Source organism: Moschus berezovskii, chromosome 12 (genome assembly GCF_049115385.1).
Source record: "Moschus berezovskii isolate FMDL1 chromosome 12, NW_MosBer_1.0, whole genome shotgun sequence".
In the NCBI taxonomy this organism is placed as follows: Eukaryota; Metazoa; Chordata; class Mammalia; order Artiodactyla; family Moschidae; genus Moschus; species Moschus berezovskii.
The window spans coordinates 34,053,804-34,070,374 of record NC_142471.1 but is presented as its reverse complement, the minus strand read 5'-3'; the positions used below and the strand labels follow the sequence as shown (position 1 = coordinate 34,070,374).

Here is a 16,571-nt window from a genome sequence, read left to right as displayed (position 1 = left end):
CCATGTCTCAATCCTTGCTCTCTCTGTTGCCAGGAGGCCCAGAAGATTAACAATGGCTCAAGCCAGGCGGATGGCACTCTCAAGCCAGTGGATGAAAAAGAGGAGGCGGTGGCAGCCGAGGTCGGCTGGATGACCTCCGTGAAAGACTGGGCAGGGGTGATGATATCTGCCCAGACGCTGACCGGCAGAGTCCTGGTGAGTCCCTGGCCCCCTCCGCACATGAGGAGGCCTGCTCTCTGGTCCACGATCTCTTCGTTTATGTGGTCTTTCACTCTGTCTTCTCCAGACCATTGTCTGTTGCGAGGCAGGGGTGAAGAGTGAGTGCTTCCATGGGATCATGGAGAGGCTGGCGTCTTTGTGCACATCTGAGCCAGTGGTCTGTGGGGGGAGATTTGCAGAGTGAGCCAGCGCCTGGGGCAGAGAGGGCCTGTTGGGGAGGATGTAGAGCATTTCCTCTGCTAGCAGAGTAGGTGTGCATTCTCACACACACAGTACACACACACACACATACAGCTTGACTATCTTGGTGAGGAGAAAGGATCGGAGAAAGGTGTGCTCAGAATTCTGCAGAGGCTCTATAAATATGGGGTCTGGTGAGTTCTGAGTGTACGTGTTTGCTTGCGCATGCACAGGGATGCCTGTGTGTGTTTGGTGGCCTTCTGAAGGTGTTACTGTTATCCCCTGGCCGCCATAATTTTCAGAAATCCCACCCTATGTGATCAGACTCATGCCCGTGGTAGAAACCCTCGGTCACGCTGGTGATGACACTCATCAGCAGCCCACCTGTGACTGCTGGTCCCATGCTTGGAGCGTTGCTTGTGTGACCTTATTTCTGAGGTGACTGTTCTCAGCCCTGCCTGCAGCCTAAGCTCATCCTTCCCCTTCTCCGTGCACTTACAGCATTCTCTCTGATCTGCTTGTGTGGAGCTAGGCTTCATTAACTGGCTTCATGAGCAAGTATTGTGGGTGGAACAAGCCTGCAGTGACCAGTAATCCCTGTTTGCCTGGGGAGCCTGGGACATGGTTCTTTTGGTGCAAAGACTGGGGAAGTGTGGGTTAACAGACATGAGCTGGTCACCTGGTCAGGCAAGGCTCATGCCATGGTTGGGCTTCTTCCCTGGGTAGCCCTGACCACCAGCTTTCTTGGGTCTGATGAGTCAAGAGTTTCCTTCAGAAGGATGTGACATTCTAAATAACTCCCTGTGATTCTGGAAGCTGTTTTGTATGGGCTGTCCTTCTTTGTCCTGATGCTGGGGCTCAGTCAAGAGTCGTTTGGCTTAGACATAGAATGAATGGGGATGTCCTGGTGGCTAGGGAGTATCAGAGATCAGGCAAGGATGCTGAAAGATAGATGCCATCACTCTTGATGTTTCATGGAAAAAAAAAAACTCAGTGTGAAGGTGACCACAGGTGTTGGGAGATGGTGAAATTTCACCCATCAGAATCCTTGGGGAGAACTCTACATTATATTTTTGATAAATATCTCACTCACTGCTTGAGGGAAGGAGTAAGTCACTAAGTGTCATGTTCAAGTGACCAAACTGGCGGCCAAACAGGCTTCAAGGAGGATAGGGCTCTGTTAACTGAGGGACCACCAGGAACTGTGCCTTCTGAAGAGTCTGGTTATGAAGTCATAGATTATGTTATTGGTAAGTAGTGGCAAAATGGAAAGTGGGAAAATTTATTTTTTTTCCTTTCTTTTTTTTTTAATTTTTTTTTAAAATTTATTTTATTGGAGGCAAATTACCTTACATTAATATATTGGTTGGTTTTGCCATATATTGACACGAATCTGCCCCGGGTGTACATGTGTTCCCTTTCTTGAACCCCCTCCCACCTCCCTCTTCCCCATATCCTCCCTCCAGGTCATCCCCGTGCACCAGCCCCAAGCATCCTGTATCATGCGTCGAACCTGGACTGGTGATTCATTTCACATATGATAATATACATGCTACAATGCCGTTCTCCCCAATCATCCCACCTTCACCCTCTCCCACAGAGTCCCAAAGACTGTTCTATATGCCTATGTCTCTTTTGCTGTCTCATATACAGGGTTAAGGTTACCATCTTTCTAAATTCCATATATATGCGTTAGTATACTGTATTGATGTTTTTCTTTCTGGCTTACTTCACTCTGTATAATGGGCTCCAATTTCATCCACCTCATTAGAACTGATTCAAATGCATTATTTTTGATGGCTGAAAAATACTCCATTGTGTATATGTACCAAAGCTTTCTTATCCATTCATCTGCAGATGGACATCTAGGTTGCTTCCATGTCCTGGCTATTATAAACAGTGCTGCAATGAACATTGGAGTACATGTGTCTCTTTCAATTCTAGTTTCCTTGGTGTGTATGCGCAGGAGTGCGATTGCTGGATCATATGGCAGTTCTATTTCCAGTTTTTTGAGGAATCTCCACACTGTTCTCCATAGTGGCTGTACTAGTTTGCATTCCCACCAACAGTGTAAGAAAGTGGGAAAATTTAAAGCTGGACTTGTGGAAAGGAGGAGAGAGAAACTGGTGAGGCCAGTTGCTGTGTGGAGAAAGATGGAGGTTGGTGGTCTGGATTGGTGGAACATAGGCTCTCCTGGGAAGCCCTGAGTGTCTCGTGAGGAATTGAAGGTGGCTTGTTGTGGGTTGTGTTGTGTGACCATCACCCTCATCTCTCCTCTAGAGTCTTCAGTAAAGTCTCTGTTGTTTTTTCACAGTTGTGTGTGAGTAGATTCTGTGTGGGAAATTAAGGTTGGAGTCTGGGTCTGTGCATTCACCTGGGTTGAACTGGAAGTAGTGTGTTGTACATGTATAGTACAATGAGAGGTACAGTGAGAGGGTGAGGGGATTGCAGACAGCTTGGTTGTACACTATGGTGCCCGCTGCTTCAATGTGGTCACTTAGGACCATTCTATCTATCTTCATCGCTAAGAGTTACTGAGCACCAACTTTAGGCCAGGTGTTTTATCATCTCTGTGAAAAATAATGAAAAATCCTAATTCCATCGCACCATGGTTGGAAGGGATTGAAGGGATGTCTGGAGGAGAAATGCTTTGAATACAAATATTGTGTGAGTGTGTATGTGGTGGAGAGGATGAGTGTGTGGAAGCAGAGAGTCAGGAAAGAATTCACAGGGCTTCATTGGAGGGAAAGCCTTTGAGCTGAAACGTCTATTTCAAGGTGAACTGAGCACATTTGATGATACAGACAATATAAAAAATAAAAACATAGTTGAGCTTGAAAACAGGGGCTACTTAGTGGGCCAGGAGCTGAGAAGGATGCCTAATAAAACAGAAAGCATTTGAGTGGAGCTTGGCAATGTGGGTTAGGATCCCGAAAAGTTAAATGAGAGGAAATGATTCCACAGTGAGGGAGGAGCAGGAGATCAGGGGCATGGTGTGCTAGGAAATGAGGCTGGAGCTGGCAATACAGAGGCAACTGAGGGGCAGTGAGACTGGGAACGTGGGTTGGAGACAGCTTGTCGGGTCTTCAGATGCTGAGCTAAGGACTTTGGACTGGAATCATCCATTTAACGGATGCATCACAGTTTGTATTTCCATCTACCAGCTTGGGTTGTTTGTACTTCAGGTTGTTTCTACTTCTACTTCAGATTTTTATGGGAATATGATTTTTTATTTCAGTTTGGTAAATATCTGGGAATTGGATTTTTCTGTTTTCTGGTAAGTTTAAGTTAGCAAGAAACTATCAAATTAGCTGTACCTACCAGGGCTGTATGAGTGTTCTGGTTGTTTTTCATCCCTGCTGGTTCTTGGTAATATCAGTTTGTTTTGAAAATTATAGCATTCTAAACAGTGTGTACTGATATTTAAATGTGGTTTTAATTTGTACTTCCCTATGTTTGGGGCTTCCCTGGTAGCTTAGATGGTAAAGAATCTGCCTGCAATGTAGGAGACCCAGGTTTGATCCCTTGGTGGGGAAGATCCCCTGAAGATCTTGGCTGCTCATGTTTAAATATCAACATCTTTCCATATCTTTATTTGCCATCAGTATATGTTGAGTGAAGTTTCTATTCAAATATTTTGCCCATTTCTAATTGATTTGTTATTTTGGGGTTTTTTTCCCATTTTTACTGAGGATTAGTTTCACTGCTTTCTAATTGTCATCACCCCAAAAGGAAACCCTTTACCCTATTTTAGCAGTCACTCTCTGTTTCCTTATCCCCAGCCCCTAACAACTACTAATGTACTTTCTGTCTCTATGGATTTGCATATTCTGGACATTTCATGTCAATGTAATCATGTGTTTGTTGTTTTTTTTTTTTTAAGACTTTTTATTTTTTAATTTTTATTTATTTTAATTGAAGGCTAATTACTTTACAATATTGTATTGGTTTTTTGCCATACATTGATGTGAAACTGCTGACAACGATGTTACTGAGAGCCTCTCGGGAGCCAGGCACTGTGCTAAGCCCTAAATGTTGTGATCAGATTGAAGGGCAAGGACAGTGTTGAATTTGCTCCATAGCTCCCATTTTGTTATAGGGATACATGATGAGGAAGCCACGGAGCCAGTCTTATCAGTGAATTTATGTCCGTTTTACAGTTGAGAAAATCAAGGCCTGGAAAGGGCAGTGAAGTGACAGAGCTAGGCTGATACTTGCAGGCCTCCAGTCTCTCCATCCGGTACTCTTCCTGTGTCATCACTTCCCATCTGAAGATAATGCCTTCTTTCGAAGCCACTGTCATCTGTTGCTTTGGCTGTGACCTGACTGTCTCTGAGCCCAATTAGGTCCTGAGGCTGCTTGTTCTGATGCTCTTAACATTTGCGTGGACTCGCATGGCATGCTTAGGCCTTCTTGGCTGGGACTGCCCATGAGGCCAGCTGCTTTCCGAAGGTCTCTTGGGAGAAAAGGTGACCTGGGCTGCTCTGGTGCACTCAGGGTGGATCAGTCCCACTGCCCGGAAGGCAGGAAGCTCTGAGTACAGGTGGCACCTTTAGAGCAGGCCTCTTCTTTAGGGAAGGAAGGTCCTTGCTCTGAGCCGGGAAGAGATTTCATATTGCAGTCTCACTGTGTGAGGGGAAGCAGCTCTCTCTTTTCAGAACCCAAAGCTGTGTTTGTCTTTAATTGTCCAAATGTTTATCCTTGCAACAATGGGACTCGAGTGAGACTAGACACCGGCTGTGCAGTTTTCCTTTTCAATTTTTAATTTGTTTTCCTTGACGCACAGTTCAGGAGCTTGGCCTCCACATCTGGGCCCTTACCTGTCTAATTGTCACAGGTGAGTCTCAAAACCAGGCAAGGCGGGGAAGGCTCAGCTGGGGAAGGATTGTCCAAGACAGCCTTGGCGTATCTGTGGATTCACTGGTTGTCCGGATATCTCAGACGAGCACACCATTCATTCAGGAAGTATTTACTTCTCACCTGCACCAGGCATTACTTCAGGCACTGGGCAGAGGGCAACAAGCACCAGGGATTCAGCGTGTGCATTATTCATGTTGCTAAACTAGATAAAAGGTTGTAGCACTCAGTGTAAGCAATGAGAAATGAGGGTCACCATTTACTGGTGCTTTTATTAACTGTTAATTCTATTAACAACTGGATGACCAGGTCTCAGAATAGCCCATCTTTGTCTTGCGTCTCAGCCTTAGCTTTACAGAAACAGCGAGACCTCATAGGGCCTCCTCTTTAAAAAAAATTTTTTTTTAAACTTTTTATTTTGTACTGGAGTAGAGCCAATTAACAATGTTGCGCTAGTTTCAGGTGGACAGCAATGGGACTCCTCCATACATACACATGTATCCATTCTCCCCAAAGTTCCCTCACATCCAGGCTGCATAGGGCTTCCTCTTAGAATGATGGCTGAGGGATTCTGTATTAGCGTGCACCCCCAGACTCTTAAGGATAACTGCTTTCTTATCTTTTTCTTAAAGCAAAAATACTTGTTATCTTCTGATTAGAATGTTGGTGCATGCTTAATTCAAAATTTTGGAATATATTGGGAGAACTGATGATCAGTTCCACTTTGGGACCTGGAGCCGGTCCATGCTGAGGGACGTTTCAATGTCACAGTGAATGCCGGCGAGATGCCACCCAGCTGTCTGGGTGTTTCTGGGGACTCTTCTCACTACATCTCATGTTATCTGCTTAAACACAGACTTGGGGTAAATAGTTCTATATGCCAGGATTGCTGTGGTCCTTCTGGTTAAGCTCCAGTGAACACTCTCAATTGGGAAAGGGACACTGGCCCCTTTTCTGTAGTGGCTGCTGGCCCAAGTTCTTGGGCCATTGAATATACACAGTGTCTCAGGGTTTACATTCTGTATTTGCATCCTCCCAGCTTCATCTCCACATCTCTTCTCTCGTTTCCCCTTGGCCTGCTATTTGAACTTTATATGTGTGTGGTTATGTGCTCTGTAGAGCACATGAAATCTAAGAATAAGCCCGTACAGGCAGACCTCAGAGATACTGCAAGCTCAATTCCAGACCACTGCAATAAAGTGAATGTCACAATAGAGCTAGTCATGTGAATTTCTTGGTTTTCCAGTACATACAAAATATGTTTACATGACACTGGCAATAGCATTATGTTTTTTAAAAACAATGTATTATATGTACGTTGGGCTTCCCTGATAGCTTAGTTGGTCAAGAACCCCAGTTCAATTCCTAGGTTGGGAAGATCCACTGGAGAAGGGATAGGCTACCCACTCCAGTATTCTTGGGCTTCCCTTGTGGCTCAGCTGGTAAAGAATCTGTCTGAAATGCAGGAGACTTAAAAAAAATTCTTAATTAAATCTTAATTAAAGAGACTTAATTAAAAATCCTTTATTACTAAAAAATGCAAACAGTCATCTGAGCCGTCAGTGAGTCATTTACTATCATCAAAAGATCACAGATCACCCTAACAAATGATGAAAAATTTGACATATTGTGAGAGTTACCAAAATGTAACACAAAGGTGTGAAGCGAGCAAATGATGTTGGAAAAATGGCACCTATAGACTTGCTCAAGGCAGGGTTGCCACAATTCTTCAATTTGTAAAAAATACAGAATCAGTAAAGTGCAATAAAGTGAGGTATGCCTGCATATATAAATAAAAAGGATGAGAAGCACACCGAGTAGGCTTTTGTTTATATTGTTTGGTTGTACTTTACAGATTCATAAGCCAAAATTAGTATTAGAAATAATCTAGGTCAGGGTTAAATTTTTCTGTAATGGGCCAGCTAATAAATATTTTAGGTTTTGCAAGCTATAGAGAGACTTTGTCACAACTCCACTCTGCCATTGTAGTTTGAAATCAGCACAGACAGTACATGGGTGTGACTCTGTTCCAATAAAACTTTATAAAAACAGGTGGGGGACCAGATTTGTTTCATGGGCCATAGTTTACTGATTTTTGGTCCAGTTCAACTTCTTATTTCATAAACTAAGAAATTGAGAGGCAGAAATGGAAAGAAAAATTTTAGGTAGGAATTCCATAAGATAATATAATACAAGAGTGACAGTACCAGTGAACGCATTTATAATGGGAAAAATCATAGACATACAGAGTTATAGAGATAGATATAGGTGCACACACTAACACCATCTCCATTAGCACCTTGTTTCTGAATATTCATGTTAATTTCCACAGCAATCTCAGAGTGACTATTTCCCTAGAAAAACTATGTATTGTGGCCAAGCATGGCCTCACCTCAAGGTGTAAGCACAGTCTACACTGGCTGGGTTGTGTAACTGCTCAGCCCCTTTATAGATTCAGCATTTTGTGCTCACTTCAAAACCTGATCTTGCCAATATATCTATCAGCTCCTTGAACAAAGATAGAGCCTTTCGAATTACTCTTTTTTTTTTTGCTTATTGACCTCATATTCCCATGCTGCTATATTTAAATATTGCTCCAGGAAACAGACACATCTAATCCATGAATTGAAAATATATTCTACTTGCTTTACTGTCTGGGGAATGATTTGTTGAAATAGGAGAAAGAAAAATGCCAGTCTTTCCTTTTATCTTCCTAAATATATGCATGTGTGGCATTTTACATTAACATAGTATGCATAGCCTAGACCATTCTATCCTTATCTCCTAGGGCCCCATAGAAAATATGTAACAAGCCTTTCAGAGAGAAATAATCCTATTGGTTTAATAGAGTTAAATAGGTGCATTCACTGCTGTGCTGTCTGTACCTGAAATCGGACCAGTTGAAAAAAATGGAGAGCGCACGGGCAGAGCTTAATCACACAGGTGACATCGTTGACTTCATTCTCCCTTTAAGTGCCTCCTGGTGCTTTCTTATCATGATTTCTTATCAGCATCTTCTACTTTGTATTTTCACTGGTGCTTGGTGGCAGATTCACATACCTCACATTTCCATCTCACTCTCTTCCTCACCTCCTTCCCTATCCCCCTCTACCTGCCTGCATCCCGCTGCAGTCAGTGCACCCCAGGCCCAGCCCGGCAGCGCGGTGTCTGGCCCCTACCATGGAAGACACCCCTGGTCCAGGCCTGCAGGCCAAGTGCCTCAGCCATCCCAGCCACTGGACAGTGCTGCCGGTTTGCAGGGCATATGCTGTGTGTGCCCGCCTCTCCAGCACATTCTGCAAAGAAAAGCTATTAATTTTGCTAGCTGGTGTGTTGGCTTCTCTACCCTCCCCCATGAAAATAAAGGAGACTTTCAGAAGTTAATCCCCAGAGAGTCCTAGGGGAAGGAAGAGCCTTCTGGCCCAGGAGCAGTCTGGTTCATCCCGGCTGTTCATCCCCAGCTTCCACAGCCTCTGGGCTCTGGTGGTCAGTACTCAGACTGCTGCCTCTTTCCACTGGGGCTTTTGCCAGGAGTGGGTGCCTGTTTTGTTCTTCTGTCTCATCCATCTGTTTGTTTATCCATTCATCCATCCGTCCAATCCACACACCTTCGCTGGTGTTCCCCAGCACACAGAAGCAAATATAGAGCCCAGGCAGTGGATGCCTAGTGAATAAGGCAGGGCACTCAGTGCTTTCCCTTGTCTCTGCTGGCTCCGGTTCAGCTTCTCTGTCTGGACTGGGAGACAGGAGCCTGCCCTGTGGCTGATCCAGAATTATCTGAATTGGGGCTTCTACTCTCTTTTGCTCCCCATCTGGCCTGGCGTCTCATTCATTTGGAACCAGCAAGAAGGATAGGTGGAGCACTTAGCATCCCCAGATCACCAGGTCCTGCTTTTCCTCTCTCTCTAGGACCTGCCTCCTTGGGGAGGGATGCTATGGTGCTTGGCACGTGGAGGGCTGCTAGGTGTGGTATGGCAGAGTGGTTAGGGACACAGTCTCTATGGTCATTCTGTTGAATCTCAGCTCTAGGGCTTTCCCCCTGGGCCAATTGCTTCATCTTCTAGTGCCTCAGTTTCTTCATCCGTTCAATGAACATAATAATAGCCTCTGCCTTTTAATGTTTATTTTAACTTTTTATTTTGTATTGGGGCATAGCCAGCTAACAATGTTGTGATAGTTTCAGGTGAACAGGGAAGGGACTCAGCCATACATATACATGCATCTGTTCTCCCCTGAACCTCCCTCCCATCCAGACTGCCATATAACATTGAGCAGAGTTCCATGTGCTATACAGTAAGGTCCTTGTTGGTTATTCATTTAAATATAGCAGTGTACATTTGGCTTTTCATGTTGTCAGGAGGATTTGATGCATCAACATATGTAAAATGTTTAGAATAGTGCCTGTTTTGTGGTTAGTGCTAATAAGCATTTGCTATTATCATGAGACAAGTTGACTCACTGGAAAAGACTTTGATGCTGGGAGGGATTGCGGGCAGGAGGAGAAGGGGACGACAGAGAATGAGATGGCTGGATGGTATCACCGACTCGAGGACGTGAGTTTGAGTGAACTCCGGGGGTTGGTGATGGACAGGGAGGCCTGGCATGCTGTGATTCATGGGGTCGCAAAGAGTCGGACACGACTGAGCGACTGAACTGAAGGGAGCCTGGTCAACTTAACGTGGAGGAAACATGATGGTGTGGAGACACACACAGGGGTAGGGAGTGGAGGATAAATCCTCTCCTGTGACAGGAATGGAGGAGCCCTCAGACATCACCAAGCTCAGACATCATTTAAGAGTGCTGAGCCACCTCTGGGCGTGGCCATCTAAACGGGGTCTGAGTATTCCAGGATCCAGGTTTGGATCCAGTCAGCCGATGATGTTTGGACCATGCACACAATTCAGGCCCTGTCATTTCTGAAGCTGGCTCATGCCAGCCTGACTCATCACTGTCAAGTCAGCCAGGAAATTCTCACTTCATACAACCATCCTGAGCTGGCTGGGGGCCGAAGGGCTGGCTGGGCTCTCCCTGGGAACTGTACATTGTAGGCACGTGTGTCACAGGAAACTCCCTGGCAGGCTGACAGATGAATCTTGAGGAAAGAGGGACAAGTGTACTCACTGTGGTCCCCGTATCCAGTCCTTCCTGCATGTGGGGTGAGGCTGATGAACACAGGGCTGGTTTCAGAAGGCATGTCAGTACCTTCTGACATAGGGACGTGTCTTTAACATCCATTGGCAGGCAGCAACCCCAAATCCATTGGAAAGATGCAAGAAGGTGTGTTAAGTCACCAGAAGAGAAGGACACAGGTTCTACTGTATATGCCCAGACTCTCCTCCTAGTCACTCACCCATCCCTTCAAGCATTTCTACAGTGCTGAGAGGTGTCAGATCCTATTCAAGGCACTGGACACAAAGGGGTTCTTCTAGCAAAGTCTGCAAAGTGAAATCATCCCAGGTGTAGAAGGTGAAAATGTTTTGTTGCATTTTCTTGCAGTGCTTTCGGGTGGCAAGCTGCTTGAATTCGGGTGGCAAGCTGCTTGAAGTAGTTTGGTGATAAATCAGGGCCTGTGACCTTCCAGCCATCCTCAGACAGGCCTGGAGACCCACCTCTTCTAACTCTGATCACATATCCTGTGTCTTTCTGTGGCTGGATGAAGGGGGCCTGAGCTTAACAATATATGATTCATGTTAAACTGACACTCTCTCCTTCCAACTCTCTTTCTCCCTCCCTCCCCTCCCTCCCAGTTAGTAAAAGCTGGCGCCCCCTGGAGGCTCTGTAGGAAACAGAACATCTGTATTTGGAGCCTACCATCTAGGGCTTCCCAGGTGGCCCAGTGGTAAAGAATCTGCCTGCTAATGCGGGAGATGCAAGAGATATGGGTTCAACCTCCGGGTCGGGAAGATTCCCTGGAATAGGAAACGGCAACCTACTCTAGCATTTCTTGCCTAGAAAATTCCATGGACAGAAGAGCCTGGTGGACTACCGTCCATGGGGTCTCAGAGAGTCGGACACGACTGAGCATATAATACCAGATACATCTCATGCTGGAACACTTTTTCATTCACCTTTTCCCCCAGGGCCTTCGGGAAATGCTCACAGTTTTGGTACCCCCTATTTGTCAGAAAAATACCTGGGGGACTGAGACTCTCCTTGGAGCCTCCATTTCAGCTGTGAAGAAGTTTGTTGAACAGGAAGACTCAAAAATAGAGATGATGATGACAAAGTTGCCAGCCATTGTCATTGCCAGGAAACACGTGTTTGGAAAATCACACTCAGGACCACACACGAGCTGATGCTTCCAGGTTTAGTTTACTTGGCTATGTTTAGGAGGAGGCAGACTGACTCGTGCCTCCAGGCCCCAAACATCCCAAATTGGTGCACTAAAAGCCCTGTTTTTAGGGTCTGGGTTCAGAATGAGGCTTTTCCCGGAAAAACGACCACTGCAAAAGAATGACAACAACAGAAAATTTGCCCTAAAAATTTAATTGCAGAAAATGTTCTCAGGTGTTTGAGTAGTGGAGGGAACTAGGACAGGACATTTACTTCTCTGTCTTTCTTAAGGAAATTAGGGCACTTGAAAACTCAATTAAATGTACCCAGGCCTCTGAAGCACTGGGGCTGTCGTTTTTGCTCATCTAATTAATTGTAGTTCACAAAATTGGCCCCGTGCTGACATGGAAGGCTCTCCGAAACTGAGGAGCCCAGGGGCCTGTTTGAGTGGAAGCTTGCTTGCTTCCTGGTTCACAAGCCTCTGGGGACACAGATCTTACCTGAGGACATCCAGGTTACCTGTGAACTTGCCTCCTCCCTGGGCAAGCAGACCTCCGGGCCTTCCTTGTTTGCTGGAGATGAGTTAATCCAGAAAGTAAATGGACTGGGCATTCTGGTTTCTTGTACCTATGGAAAAGCCAGGATCCAGCACATTAAGCTGAAAGGTTGAAAAACCTTCACCTTCCCAGACTGCTTTTAGTGAAGAGGCTGAATTTTGATCTTTTCCCCATTTTCCCGTTTTTCTCTTTTCAGCATTTTTTTTTTTTTCCCTCTTCTTTTCATGGTGGCTGTTGAGGAAGCAACTGTCCCCAGGGGAACAGGGAGCAAGCAGCTCACTAAAAGGGGAGAGGAAGACAGGGCCCCACTTCCCCATCACTCTCCCTCAAATTTTGGCTTTGCTTATACTAAAAATAGCTTGCAACGAAAGCCGAATGACAGCAAGGTAGCATTTCACAGGGCAGAAGCTACCGGCTCCCTGACCTCCACATGGACCTGCTGGTTCTATTAGCCTGTGGGCTTCAACTTGCCCAGGAAGGGGTGGGGTGTAGAATACCATTGGGAGGGGACAACCTGTTTCCTTCTGTGTTATGCTGGATCTCTCGAGTTAGTTCTGTCAGTCAGGCACTCACAGAGCCTTCTGCGAGGGCTTGTGCCCTGGGAGTGACAGATAACTTCCTGCAAAGGAGAGCGGCTGGTTTCAGGGGCTGCTTGTTCCCACAGGCCTTTGTGTGTGGGCTCCGGGGGAAGCTGCCATGAGGTTACTGTCTCCCCCAAGCCATGAGGTGGGCAGTTTGGCTTCTCAACCACCTTTAACCTCTCCAGGAAGAAAGCTTACATCCTCAGGAAGGAGGAAATGAGTTTACTGACCTAGCTTCATGCAGTGTATCCGTCTGGGCCTTGGGGATTGGTGATGGTGTTTTAAGATCAATTTGGGATATGAGAGCAGAGGTTACCATCACTTCCTTTCATCTGAAGAACGGTGAACAGCGGAACACTGTACTCTTAATCCGGGCTCTGCCATAATCTCTCTGGTGACCTTGGGTAAGTCCATTACTTTTCAAGGTCTTGGTGTGTCCATGGATAAAATAAGGGGGACTGTAAAGAAAGCTGAGCACCGAAGAATTGATGCTTTTGAACTGTGGTGTTGGAGAAGACTCTTGAGAGTCCCTTGGACTGCAAGAAATTGGACTGCAAGTCCCTTGGACTGCAAGGAAATCCAACCAGTCCATCCTAAAGGAGATCAGTCCTGGGTATTCATTGGAAGGACTGATGCTGAAGCTGAAACTCCAATACTTCGGCCACCTCATGCGAAGAGTTGACTCACTGGAAAAAACTCTGATGCTGGGAGGGATTGGGGTGGGAGGAGAAGGAGACGACAGAGGATGAGATGGCTGGATGGCATCACCAACTCAATGGACGTGAGGTTGAGTGAACTCCGGGAGTTGGTGATGGACAGGGAGGCCTGGCGTGCTGCGATTCATGGGGTTGCAAAGAGTTGAACACGACTGAGCGACTGAACTGAACTGAATAGTCTGTTCCCTTGCAGTTAAAAATGTTGCTATGTTTTCTCACTTCCTCTACTGTCCTTTATTCAGCAAAGGCAGCAAGTGTCTACCTCAGAGCTCTGGTGCATTTGGCAATGAGCTCAGCACTTGGGGAACTGGAGAAGGAGAAAGAATAGTCCTTTCTCAGCTTCCAGAGAAACTGGAGGGATGCAGAAAATAGGCAAGGACCCATTCTTCTGGCCCTGCCCTGGCTTGGCACTTCATTTAAGACAAAAACAAAAACTCTCCCTGTGTCATCAGGCCTCTGCCTCCCACTCATCTCTTGTGAATCTTTTCCTCCTGGACTCCTTTCCAGGTGTGTCGCCATATACAGAGAGAGAAGCAGGTGGCAGGAGGAGCAGGGCCTGTGACCATGGAGTTGGGTAGGATGAAGGATCCTGTGGGAGGAGGGGTCACATCCCAAGGGACCAGTTAGTTGCTCTCTGAAGAAGTGTCTTCCTGTAAACCACTTCAGTCTTGGATATCCCTCCTCTAGTTATCTCCCAAGAGTCAGAAAACCCTGAGGGGATCACGTTCTGATTTGGTAACCCCACTGGCACCAACTGAAGAGCCTTCTTTCCCATGGAGCAGCCTTCTCGAGGAGACCCTCGGGGAGGTATGGGTTGTGTCCTGTGCTGTTTGCATTGCTTTGACAGAACTGCTGCCAATGAAAGTCACAGAGTTCCTGGCAGTCTGTTCCTCTTCTAGGCAGCTCCATCTCTTGATATCTGTAAACGTTACATAAGAGGCACATTTATTTAAAGTCATGACCGACAGAGACACCCAAGAGGTGCTGGGGAGCTAGGAGACATTACCATAGCAAGAGTCATTTTTTATTTGGGGAGCAAGGTAGCTAATATACCTATATACCTAATATACCTATATACCTAACATACCTAAGTACCTAATATACCTATATACCTAATATACCTAGGGGCTTTACAGGAGTTGCCAGGCATTTAGCCTCCAAATTACAGCAAAGGTGTGAATACTGAGGTTCTTAGTGGGTTTGATGTTGCAGTGTTTCCCCTAAATGAAGCTTTATTTCCAGTAAACTTCTTTGATGAACTTGAAAAAATAACCACAACAGACCCTCAATTGGGCATCTATTTTGATGTTTGCAATTTCAGTTCAGTTCAGTCGCTCAGTCGTGTCCTACTCTTTGTGACCCCATGAATCATAGGACGCCAGACCTCCCTGTCCATCACCAACTCCCGGAGTTCACTCAAACTCATGTCCGTCGAGTCGGTGATGCCATCCAGCCATCTCATTCTCTGTCGTCCCCTTCTCATCCTGCCCCCAATCCCTCCCAACATCAGAGTCTTTTCCAGTGAGTCAACTCGTCGCATGAGGTGGCCAAAGTATTGCAGTTTCAGCTTTAGCATCAGTCCTTCCAATGAACACCCAGGATTGATCTCCTTTAGAATGGACTGGTTGGATCTCCTTGCCATCCAAGGGACTCTCAAGGGTCTTCTCCAGCACCACAGTTCAAAAGCATCAATTCTTCGGCGATCAGCTTTCTTCACAGTCCAACTCTCACATCCATACGTGACCACTGGAAAAACCATAGCCTTGACTAGACGGACCTTTGTTGGCAAAGTAATGTTTCAGTTTTTAATATACTATCTAGGTTTAGTTCATATTATTTAAGAAAAGACCATCCTTGTCCTTGGGAGTAAGGACTGAGCCCTTCCTTGGATGCTAAATGACGAAACATCATTGTTCCTCTGATCTGTGCAAACTTTGCAAACAAGTAGAATTTTCTGGTAGCTTTTCCTAGAAAGTTACATCGCTGAAGCAGATTTTCATAGCTTCCTGGACCAGAAGGAGTTGCTGTGTTGGGGGCTCAGGGCACTCTCCAACAAATCAACCTCGTAGAGACGATGCAGCAAAATACCCTTCCAGCCTCCAAAGATACAGTTCCTCTTCCCAGGTTATGATGGAGAGATCCAGATAGAACAGAAATAAATAAGTAATTTGATTCTCTTTCATTTAACTCTCAGACACAGCCTCTGGGGCTAATTATTTCTGCTGTGGATTTTGTCAGACCTTGAATCTCAATCCTTTTGCCATAGGTGGTATATTTTAGAGATGCAAAATGACATGAAAAACAATCCACTTTCCTGAAAGACAATTTTGTGTACATTAAACACACATTAAGCCATTTACACATGAAATGTTTGTTCTCAGGGATCTGGAGGAAATCTGAATTTCTGATTCTACGCTCTTTAATAATTTTCAAAAGAACTGAGGATAATAATTAAATGTCTTTGAACTTCCCCAGGCTGTCTTTTCTTCCATGATCTCATAGCATTTGAAAAGGAACAGAATTCTCTACCTTGATGAAATCCTTAAGAGAATAGAGGGGACATTGGCCTTAGGAGGAGCTTTTTAGCAGAATAAGGGAATCTAAGGTAAAGAGGTCCAAGAAAAATACACAGGGTCACTTTTGGAGCTTCAGACATGGGTGTAATGGAAGAGCCTTCCAGCCAGTCTTTTTCTTTATAGCCTTGGCTGCTAGGACTTGGAAAAAAGGCCAAGGAAAAGAAGAAAGATAGATCTTAGTTGAGGGCTTCCCTGATAGCTCAGCTGGGAAAAAAATCCACCTTGATTGCAGGAGACCCCGGTTCGATTCCTGGGTCAGGAAGGTCCACTGGAGAAGGGATAGACTACCCACTCCAGTATTCTTGGGCTTCCCTGATGGCTCAGCTGGTAAAGAATCCACCTGTAAGTGGGAGACTTGGGTTTGATCCCTGGGTTGGGAAGATCCCCTGGAGAAGGGAATGGCTACCCACTCCAGTATTCTAGCCTGGAGAATTGCATGGACTGTATAGTCCATGTTTTCACAAAGAGTCAGACAGGACCAAGTGACTTTCACTTTCAAAGATATCTGTAATGAGAATATATGTGACATGTAGCATTTTATAGCTCTGGAATTCAAGGATTAGAAGAGATTTAGTCACACATTGAAAATGGCAACCCACTCCAGTGTTCTTG

General features: G+C 45.5%; 1 protein-coding gene across 15 annotated transcripts in view; it reads left to right on the top strand.

The window, feature by feature from the left end:
* KCNMA1 (potassium calcium-activated channel subfamily M alpha 1) overlaps positions 1–16,571 on the top strand; it is a 775,740-nt gene that overhangs the window by 228,846 nt on the left and 530,323 nt on the right. For 14 of the 15 annotated variants that reach the window (XM_088842052.1, XM_088842055.1, XM_088842056.1 and 11 more), the window contains exon 2: positions 34–195. In XM_088842052.1, coding sequence (XP_088698178.1) covers positions 34–195 — 162 coding nt within the window. Of the gene's footprint in view, positions 1–33; positions 196–2,214; positions 13,072–16,571 lie in introns of those variants that run through there. The other variant, XM_055425368.2, reaches the window with a different exon arrangement.